This window comes from Hippichthys cyanospilos, chromosome 5 (assembly GCF_059441005.1).
Source record: "Hippichthys cyanospilos isolate Australia breed blue-spotted pipefish chromosome 5, RoL_Hcya_1.0, whole genome shotgun sequence".
Taxonomy (NCBI): Eukaryota; Metazoa; Chordata; class Actinopteri; order Syngnathiformes; family Syngnathidae; genus Hippichthys; species Hippichthys cyanospilos.
This window is the reverse complement of record NC_142373.1, coordinates 26,103,058-26,114,525: the sequence shown is the minus strand read 5'-3', so window position 1 is coordinate 26,114,525 and position 11,468 is coordinate 26,103,058. Positions and strand designations below refer to the sequence as shown.

Genomic DNA, 11,468 nt, shown 5'->3' with positions numbered 1-11,468 from the left:
TATATATATATATATATATATATATATATATATATATATATATATATATATATATATATATATATATATATATGTCCAGGCAGGCATTACAAATTTGCAACAATAAAATGCCTAATATGCCAATAATATGCCACATTAATATTGATTGAGGCCTTTTTTTTTTTTTTTTTAGAAGTTTGAAAAAAAAAAAGAAACTTAATTTGAGCCTGAAAGAGATAAATAAGGGATAAGGGATTAATCCGTTTCGGGGTTGGGCTCGTAAGGCGAATTCACCTTATGGCGGGCAATCCAAACCTATGTTAAATACCTAATGTGTTTAGAACCCCAGGTAAAAACAGCAAAATTGAACATACATGTTAGAAATTCGTCCCAAAATAGTATAGTAAGTGCTACATATATATAATACACATGTATACAATCAGAAAACATCATAAATAAAAAATATAGAAAGGATTTATTTACCTTTGAGTGGCGCATGTTATGCCCATATTCCCCAGTAAGGGTAGCCTAGGCTAGGTTCGTATTTCTTGATTATCTCCAGCATCGTTTCCATATAAATCATCTTCTTACTTCTCTTATCAACACCAATAGCAATCTTGGAGGCATTGATGCCAACTGGAAATAAGTGCAATTAACAAAAGATTCTTTTGCTAAATCACAATACAATAATACAATCTGATGTTGAACATATTGCTAATGTCTTTATAATCTGGAAATGTCATCGACCCAATATTTGAGACTGTACTATAGCAACACTCTAGTATCCATCTAATTGAGGGTCTACAGAAAAACAAAGTATGTGCTGCAGGCAGGTGTCGCCCCCTCCTCCTGGTGGGTGGGTGTTTTTTATAGTGGGAGGAGGCAGGAGGAGGATGGAGGCGGGAGAGGAGAGGGATGCTGCTGGCTGAGTGAGTGAGTGAGTGAGTGAGTAAGTGAGCGAGAGCGGATGCTGGCTGCCTCACACCGCCGCTGTTGTTGTGGAGGAAGAGGAGGAGGAGGGTGCAGCCTGTCGCCGTCGTGGGAGCGGTTTGCTCTCCAACGTCACACTCCTTCTCTCCGTGGACAGAGGAAAATGAGGAGCCCGCGCTCCTCCTCACCAATCGCTCTCCAACTCGCTGAGGATAAAATAACATTTCATAAAGGGGGAGCGAAGACAACAGAAGAACAAGGAAAGATGACTGGGCTGGCGCACATGCTTGCCTTCTGTGTGACTTTCTGCGCCTTCCGCGGAGCGTCTGCTGCCAACAACTGTGAGTAATTGAATGCCTTTAGGAAGGGAGGGAGGGAAGAGTTCACCTGTGAGTTGCAGCTCATTGCCAAGTCAAGAAAAAAGAGGAGAAGGGGGGGGTCTTTGATGTGGGATATGGTGTCATTGTGACGAGAGGATCATTGCATGCCGACAGATGCTGCAGCGGCAGGAGATCAACTTTAGAAATCCTTAATCGGAGAACACAAATAAGTTATTTTCATCTTGCTGGGAGAGCCGGTGATGATGACGATGATGATGTCGAGGAAACAGGTGGAAGTCAAATAACGCTCAGTCCAATGCATGCATGTTGCTGTGCCCTGGCCCTGGGGAGTTTCTGTGTGTGTGTGTGTGTGTGTGTGTGTGTGGGGGGGGGGGGGGGTCATTAAGGCTGCATGTGAGAGTCAATGTGTGCAGGCTCATGTTGAGGAACTGCTGAGTGGCCACAAACACTGCAGAAGGTTACTGTTATTGGTTGGCCTAATGATGCTCCCGCGGCAATGCCCCATTGTTTCCCGCTTTTATTTATCCCGCCTGCATGACTATGTCCTTTTTTTTTTCTTCCCCGAAACCAAGCTCAATATCATTTGTTTGCCACTTTTTCTCATTTCAGCCATTTACACATAGACCCAAGTGAAGATAATGAATCCCACAGAGCCAGGTGAACATTTCCTGGACATTAATACAAACAGTGCACAGATGCATCATGGAAAACTGTACCAAATTAGCAGGGTTTTTTTTTTTTTTTTCTAATCAAGCATAACCTTGCTGTGAAAAATTGGATCAATAAATACACACCGCAGTCAAGTATGGGCCCTAAAACACACTATAAAAATGAGACCCACTTCTCCGTACTATGGGTGCAGAAACCAATAAAACCTTTATTACTTCTATCAAAAAGGTTATGTTCATAGTGTCCATGTGCAGCTGTCAGACATGTACCAAAAAAATAACCAAAATCAAAATTATTACACTGTATGAGTTCAAACATTTGGCATTGTTCTTATACGGGAAAAACATAGAAATAATTGTCTTTTAAGCTGAACATATTTTTTTATGTGTTTATCAACCCGTTAAAGAACTGCAATTTAAAAAGGAGTGTTTTGATAATCCACTGTACCATCGAAATCAATGTGGGATGTTTCAATAGAGACTTGACAAAAGCTTTAGAACAGTTTTATTCAAGTCCCATGTATTGAAATGACTCTAACAACGACTGAAAATTAACCCTAACCCTGAACAAAATAAACTTTGTTTTAGTGCTATCAGTTACCATTTGAAAGCATTGATAGTTCCACTATCTTTTGGGATATTTACATTATGTTTCTATTCCTGACTGATAATTTCTTCAAGTTCAGCGGGCCGAATTAAAAAGCTTGACAGGCCGCATACGACCCCTAGCCATTGTTTGCCCATTCCGGGACTAGGTTATAATGATTTATATTCCAATTAACCTCATTGCAGGAATTATGAATATACAGTAGTGAGTGATAAGGAAAAGGTAGGAGTAAATGAGATCCCCTTGTTCTTACTCCTTTTGAAATATGCTCGTTCCATTGAAATGTTATTGTGTCATTCCCACACAATTTCAAATTCATTTGTTCATTCATTTGTACTATAAAGCCACCGTATATTGTCATCTGGTAGTTGCACTTAGTGTAAACATATTATTCTTCCATAAGCTTAGCCATAGCCAAAGCCATAGCAAAACAGAACAATATCAACATTGACCCTGTGATGCTTGCTGGACGAGCATTTCATTTGCCGTCCTACATGAGGCATTTTTTGACTATATTGACCTGTTTTTCTATTAATTGCTATTGGCTATACTGTATTGTATTTTTGAGGTACATTAAAGGTGTATTTTTTTGCTCATCCGTCAGTCATTGGTGCCCCGGCCCCACTTCGGTCATCATCGGTCTGCCATTTTTTTCAAGCCGAAAATTGTTATCGTCAGTCCGTTGCTGTGTCAGCCAATTGGCGGTCAGTCACTCCTTCACGTTATTCATGGCCCGCCTCCCACCCAAAAATTCTGTCATCCTACAAAAAAATTATGATTAAACCTCAGAAAAAATATTATTAACCTTTGTGCAGTATTTGTCTTAATCCTTTGATCTTTAGAGCTAAGCTTTTTAACATCAAAGGAAAAGCATTGAAAGAAGACACTGGGCATCTGAAATTTCATCCAGATTGTGACAACATTTCAACATTCAACATGGCGTAAAAAAATATCAGAAAATGAGAGGAAAAGGATTATGCAGTACTCTCTAGAGCTTGGCCTTAAACAAAAAGCAAAACTAAGCTTTGCACTTTTCCCTTTAATCAGTCAAATTAATTAGACATGCTTAAGTGATAGTAAACCAATAAAAAACACAATACCTAGGGTGTGATCCCTCGGCACTAGACCCTGATCAGCAATCATTTTCAAGAAGGAGCATACATGTTCGATAAGTACAGTCGGGCCTAGACTGCAATTAGCAATCACATGCACTAGGGAGCATGCACAGACTGATGTGATTCAGGGAAGGGATTCAGGCAGGCTTATCGCTCTGAAGTCTTAAATAAAGGTAATTTAAAAAAAAAACATGCGTCATTATCTTAATCATTACAAGTAAAAAGCAAGGTTTTGTTGAGTTTAATTGACTAGATAATACTTTTGTTTATTTATTTCTTACCATCTGAAATGGATTTCCTGTCAAAGAGCCAATCGGAGTGAGAATGTGAATTTGCTGAGTGCCCATTAGCTACTTTGCCTGCATCCCAGAATACTTTATTTAAACAATGTGCTAGCGACCTATTCATTCAAATCATATTAAAAAAGCAAAATAACAACAAAAACCTTAATTCTGAAGAAGATTGTTTTTTTGTTTTTTTTACTTAAGGTCTATACAATGCACTGAGCGAATTGTGTATAGTATACATTTCAGTTCATGAAACCAAACAACGCAAACATTGACAGCATACTGCAAACAAATGTTCCAGCACTTGGCTAGTTATTCTTTGCCGCATATATGTATGCTTGCTGCTTATTTAGACTGTGTTTACACTCCCATATGTCCAAGAGCAGTTTAAACATATGTCAAAAATTTGGAAGATTCAATTGGGTGGGGACAAGCTATTTCCAACAGTGAGATTCAAGAATCAAGAATGTTATTGTCATATGCATTGTAACACTACAAAATGAAATTCTTATTCTGTTCACTCACCCGAGCAGACTTACATTCCAAACAATAGAGAATAGAATAAAGTCAGCAAAGAAAAACAGTAATAGGGCAATAAGGGCAGTGATAGTGAAGCACTATTAAAGCAATAGACTCAGATTCTGAACAAATTAAGCAGTAGATTGAGTAGAAAAAAATATATACATATGAGAATGATCGGACAAAATATAATGTAGTGCAAAACATTATTTATGGCAGCTTTTTGGACTGTGCAGGATTTGTAAGGTGCTTGTGTGCATGCGGTAAAATGACTGGTGATGACACGGATTGTGACTGATCAAAATTAGACAAAATGTAGTGTTCAATGGTTTTAGTCCGTCGTTTTGAAAATGTTTTCGTCATTCAGCAGTCTGTTGGCAAAATGTCGTTCCGTTGCCGAGAGACAGTCTATCAGTACCGATGAACTGCACACCCCCGCAAATGACAAGCTGTCTAAAATAAACATGCCATATCATTGTACTGCCAGCAAAGGCATTGTCGTTGAGTGAAAAATGAAATTCACTAAAACTGGATGAGACATTTTGCTAGCTATGCTTCATACAGAACAAACTACAATCATAATTTCACAGGAAAGAGCGCAATTAAGGCACATTTCTCTGATGTGAGACTTTAGTTGACCATCTACGTATCCATCCATTTATTTTCTATAGCTGCTTAGCCTCAATTTCTGAGAAATAACAAAACACATATTAACAAAGTTATCCATCAATTTTCTATACTGCTTTTCCTTCTTAGTGTCATGACAGAGCTGATGCCAATTTGACCTGTCTTTGGGCGAGACACCCTGGATTGGCAAACGACTCCAAAGGAGAGAGGCTCCAGCACAACCACTTCCTCATGAGGATATGCGGTGTGGAAATGGATGGAAAGATATTGGGAAGATTTATCATTTTTCAGCATACAAATATCATTTGCCAATGATGCAATCATGTGGGCGTTTAAATGCAAGTCTGAAGAGTGCAATCACAAGTCAGCACAGTTATATAAGTGTGTTCTTTCATTGAAGGCTGCATATTTGACCATGAAAAGTTAGCTTTACGTTAACAGTGTAAGACAAAAAAAAATGTTGACTAAAATCACTTTGACAGAAAATTGACTTTACCTGGAGGTTGCGTATTTTTTGCAAGTCTAGCTTAGCAAGGCAGTCTAACTGCACATTGGTAGAGTTTTTTTTTTTTTTTTCACAGATGTACGCAGTTGAAACCGGCTTTTGTGGGCATAAATACAGCCTACTTCCCATCCCATTGAAGCAGCTCCTCTAATTCAGTTTAAATTCATCACAAGAGAGGTGCATGGTTTATTGAAACAGTGGCTCGACTTGAAAAGAGAGTTTCGGTTTCCAAGTGCCACAGATAAAAAGGTAGATAAATTACTCCTTTTGCCCCACAGCAAAAATTTTACATGCATTTTAATCGTTCACACAAATGAGTTGTCAACGTAAAGCGCTTTGAGTTTCTAAGGTGAAACTGCGCTATACCATTTACTCAGTATTACAGTGATAACTAAAAATGACTGTATGTATTTCCTAAACTACTCTCCCACATACGATAAAAGCCATGATTATTATTATTATTCACTTCTTATTGTTATCCTGCATTTCTACATAGTGGACATTTTTTTTCAACATAAGTTACAATCATTATTTTTACTTTTATATTTTAACTCACGTATGACCACTTGAAACCATCAAGAAACTGACCTTTTAGGAAAAAGAGTAAAGAAAACGATTTTCTTGCTAGGTGTTTGTAGTATGACACATTGCAACATTGTGATGAAACTGACCTTTTGGGAAGAATGAGTTAATACGGTTTCTTGTCAAGGTATCTATAAATAATTATTCTAAATTATGTGACAATGCCGTCTATTCATCACATAACATCACCTAACACACTTGTATGTTAGCATCCATATTTATATCACAGGGAGACTTGTGATACTTACTCGGTCGCCCCTGTTTGCCTGCACCAGACAGGACCGGAGCGATCTGGTGATTTGCACTTGTTTGTTTCCTGAAAACAATCCCTTGTTTTCCACAATTCCCTGGTGCCATTAGTTTCCCTACCTGGAAGCATCCTGTTGGAGGACAATGACTCTCCAGACAACACATGGCATGTATGCATGTTGCATTTATAAAGGATATTTTCATGCAAATTCTGCAAAGATATGATGGATGGATTGCCAATTTTCCCGAGGTCACTTTCTCTGAGGAGAATCACGCTTCACACCATTTCTAACAAGCTCTGCATTTGTGAAAAATACCAACAGAACGCCCACAATGTAATCTAATTTGAAATTGTAATCTTGTCATTGGCAGCTTTGTACATGCCACCCGGGGCAGAGATTCTCGAACTGCGGTGCCCCCCAGGGGATGTGTGAGATTAAAAGAGTAATGGTAGTGTAGCCTAATGTTTATTACATAAGATTTCTATTCTTATTTTATTTTTTGACACTTTGTTTTTCACTTTTTCCCCCTATACAGGCAGGGAGTTATGTTGTGAAAGAACGAGGGATATTTGAGACCACATTTTACAGACCGATACTAGTATGCGTATTCCTTAATTCTTTCAGCCTCGCATAACCCTAACCCTAACCCTTAAAATGTAATGAAACTACCGTATTTCACATACTATAAACTGCAGCGGTATATAGGGCGCAGAAAAAGCGTAGAGAGCAATGTCCACTATTTTCATAGACAGACATCTGCATGCTTGGTGTAAAAATGGCTGCATCTTCATTTTGGTGCTGGGACAATTCTCAATGGTCATATTTAGGAGTTTAGGAGTTTTGTTGCGCCTGACTGACCATAACAGACCAATTGACAATGTGGTGAGAGGGACCCCCATTTTCACTTCTGCATTTTTGTGCCGGGCAAAGTCGAGTTTACCCTGTCTCAGAATTCAGTAGACACTGTTGCGCCCAACTGAACTGAGTGCTTTCTTCCCTATACACACAAGCCCCCATATACACATGAAAATTTGTTGACAGATGCCCTTATTTTGGTAGACAGACATACAGATGGGTGAATCATCATTTTATGTTGTTTGGGAATTTGGTAGTCCATGTGCACCTCTCTAGGCATTTGGCCGGACTTGCATCTGCCAATTTGGAGACAAAAAGTAGACAAAATTCTGAATCAATTAACAGGTAGTCTGGGTTTGGGCTTGAGTGGTATAATGTGATTTGGCAGCTGTTCTGCGCTCTGTAGTCGATATCACTGTATTTCATTCAAAAGATGACACTGGCAAATCTATGTAGAAACAAACACATTCATAATTGTGAATATTAATGTTATTATTAATAACAATTATTATTATTGTTGTTGCTGGGCATGGTGGAAGACTTGTTAGCACAGCTGCCTCACAATTCAAAGGGTTAGGGTTCAATACCAGCTTGCCCCGGTCTTCCTGTGTGGGGTTTGCATGTTCGCATGCCCCCTTCCTCGTGTTGGTCTTCTCCTGGGTGCTTCTCCCATATTCCAAAAAATGCGTGGTAGGTATATTGGAAACACTAAATTGTCCTGAGGTGTGATTGTAAGTGTGAATGGTTGTTTGTCTCTTGTGTGCCCTGCAATTGGCTTGCAACCGGTCCGAGGTGTCCCCCGCCTCAAGGAACCTAGCTCAACTACCTGCGTCGAACTAGGTCCTCGTGTATTTGGTTTTGTTGAAAGATCGCACTTACCTCAACATAGTGAAACAATTGATTTAATCCACGCAGAAAAATGGGAAGTACACGAGATCTCGGACCACTGTTACTATCATGAGTAGCCGTAACAGTGACAATGTTTCATCTTTTGCATCCAGTTTGCATACACTTTTGGGGGTTGTGGTCTCACTGAAGAATGCAGGTGTGTGTGTGTGCGTGCGTGGGAATGGTTTCTTCAAAAGTCTTTCATTCGCCAACCATTCTTTTGAAGGGGAAGGAAGTCAGAGAGCCATCAATCCTGATTGACAACTGAAAGCAACAGCTGGCCTCCTGTTCACATTAGGATGGTACTTCTCTGTTGGAGGAAGCCTTTGGTTTCTTTAGTAGGAGACAATCCGTCTCAATGTCTCCTGTGCCAAGACTATACAGTATCTGCTTTACCCTGACATTATGTTGTTTGAATTTTTATTCGAATAACACAGTTTCATGAACACACTATTTTACTGATACATTGCATTTGTGCATGACACATATATCCATTATGCCTAATGCCCGTAGATGGCTCAGATAGGCACCAGCAAGCCAATGACCCTAGTGAGGATAAGTACATATAGACAATGGATGGATGGGTGTATTACTATTTGTAATTTTATAATAATGATAAAATTGTACTTAAATATTTTTTAACAGACCCAGTTACCAACCTAAATTATGTGTGTGTGTTGTGGGAAGAGTTTTGTGCAAGGTGGTCTCCAATTGCTCCCTTCACTGTGCGGTCAAGTACATCTTCCACAATGTGAGTTTATAAAGGTACAGTGGATGCATCAATCTGCTGCACGGACTGAAGCAAGTCAATTCCAGCTCATGCATTGTCTCGGACGGTTTGCCTTAACTGATCTGATCTAAAGTGGAATTGGGATAGCCAATTCAAATAGCTGGGAGTTAGCCGTGTTCCATCCTACAACGGTGGAGACGCCCATTTCTACCAGAGCTTGCTCAGTTCATTTTATGGACATTTTATACGCTTTGTCCATTTATGTATGTGTCTCTGTAAAGAGATGATTTCACACACTACAATTATTTCTCCAGGGAAAAATGAGCAAGCTTCTTTTTGGGAGTGAGAGACAAAATGGGACACAAAATTGGTGCTAGAGGAAGTCAAAACAAAACCAAAAAAAAAAATCAAGGTTGCATTGGCCTTGTTTGTGACCTTTCTTGTCACTGGTAAATCCCAAAGCCCCATCTATGAATACTCCCAATGTGACATCACATGTTATGTGATATGACATCAGTGATATGTTGGCCCATTGCTGATGTGTGGACAGGAACATGACTCCTGCTAAGGAGAGGGAATTTGGCATGGAACTGACCGCTACTCGCTCATTTATGACAGCCGGCTGCTTCTCAAATGTGAGTGGTGATGGCGTCTGACACGTCTCCACCGTGATGAATCGCCACAATGCTCCAAAGAGCTGCCCTCAGAATTCCCGGGTGCAAAACAACACAGGAAGGAGACGAGAGGGTGGTGAGGGGTTAGAAGCTTGAACATGTGTCACCTTCTCTTTATGCCACTTCTCCAATTTTGGGATATTTTCGAAAAAGCAGTGAAAAGAGGCAGAGGCAGTGTATACATCAGCGTCAGATCATTAACACCCTATTGGACTGACCTTTACTGTAATTGACGAGGAGCCAGAGAGTTATTAGACTGTGTAGTCAATCAATAATTTCTCCCGTTACTGTCCACTGAAGTGGAAATTGATTTCTGTTAGTGGGGCGGAACATCGTCAAGACATGATGTTTTAAGTTTAACGCTTTGTGCAAACACGGGCGTCTTGGCCCGCAATTCAAATAGTGTAGAATTGAATTACCGATATTGTGAAAAAGACAAATATTGTTCCAATTGGTAAGTGTTTGGAGTAGGATTTGGAATGAAGGGATGCATAGATAAATGGTCACTCACCAATAGAAAACCTAAATGTGAAAAAACAAGCATATATTGATGAACAAAAGATGTCTTAGTCTCAACTGTGGTAAATCTCAAGTCAAATGTGTGTGTTGGCTTCAGGTTTTTTTTTGTTTTTTATTTTTTGCTAAATGGGCTTGTATGTTTCTTTTTGTTCTCCATTTATAAAAAAAACATATGCCCTGAAATGGCAAATTCTGTTCACTTAAAAAAAAGTAACTGTAACTTTTTACAGCTCTGCTCTTGCCACATATCCTCTTGACAAAAAAAGTGTACAATAAGAGTATTTTTTGGTTGTTCAAGTTTCCCATGAGTTATAGTTTCAAATTTCTCCAATACATAATAATGATGAAAAGCAAAGGAAATTGTCAAACTGTTATAAAGTGATTTTCTTTTTAATACAGTCATCTTATCACAGTCAGAAATGCCCTCCAAGGGAAGTTTTAAATGTGATGTGGCCTATGAGAAAAATTAGTTCAATTAAATTCACGTTAAAAGCCTTGGTGTTGATGAAAATCATATTTTATTTTTTGACAAAGTTTAATACACCTATATGGTGATATTTCTTTTATTATCCTCTTAGTGCTAAGACAGACTATTGCTGTTATATATGAGTTTGCTGTTTTACAACAGAACATATAGAAAATTGCATGCAGATTTTTTTTTATTAACTATTGTCTCAGTTTGGAATATTTTTACTTGAAATATGAATAGAAGAAAAGTTGAGTAATTTTTTGAATAAAGTGTAAATTTCTCATTTATGTTCAACACTTTAAGTCCTGAGACTTAACATACAATTTCCGCATGTGATATCGCTGTTTCTTCAGAACAGTTTTGAACAGTTTTATTTTGACTTGAGTTTAAGGATGTTTTTCTTTACATGAAGGCATCCACACAGGAACAACTGAGCCCATTTAACTTAGGTGCTAACCAAATCAGCATCACCAATCAATCAATCCTTCATAATAATTAGCGTGTGGTGCTTTATTTCATGCATTGTATTGATACATGTTCGGTGTGTGAAGAAAGCGCCTCACATACCAGTATTAAGACCATTGTTCACTACATTGTATTCCTAATATTTATTCATATGTGGTTTAGATACCTGTGGAGTGGATTCAAGAATACATGATTTTATTTATTTATTTTTCTCATGAACTGATGCATTGGGCTGGCATAATAGGGAGTAAGATGATAGGCTTGTTTATGAAGATAATTCATAGTTTCTAATTGACCATTCACTGCCTGTACATTAGAGAAACTAACAAAAGATAATGATATTTTATTGCCTTCATATTGGTACCCCAAAAGATATCGACTCCCGTATGCAGTTAAGAATGAACTCAACCCATTGGCCATTATTCGTAGAACTATGACGGAATAAATGCATTGTTAA

At 38.6% G+C, this 11,468-nt stretch overlaps 1 protein-coding gene across 1 annotated transcript in view; it reads left to right on the top strand.

Annotated features, from left to right (window-relative positions):
- Window positions 1-960: 960 nt before the first annotated feature.
- Window positions 961-11,468, top strand: part of LOC148424135 (contactin-associated protein-like 5) — a 176,718-nt gene continuing 166,210 nt past the window's right edge. The window contains exon 1 of the mRNA XM_088414911.1: window positions 961-1,250. Within this exon, the coding sequence (XP_088271037.1) occupies window positions 1,073-1,250 (178 nt within the window). The 5' untranslated portion in view covers window positions 961-1,072. The remainder of the gene's footprint in view (window positions 1,251-11,468) is intronic.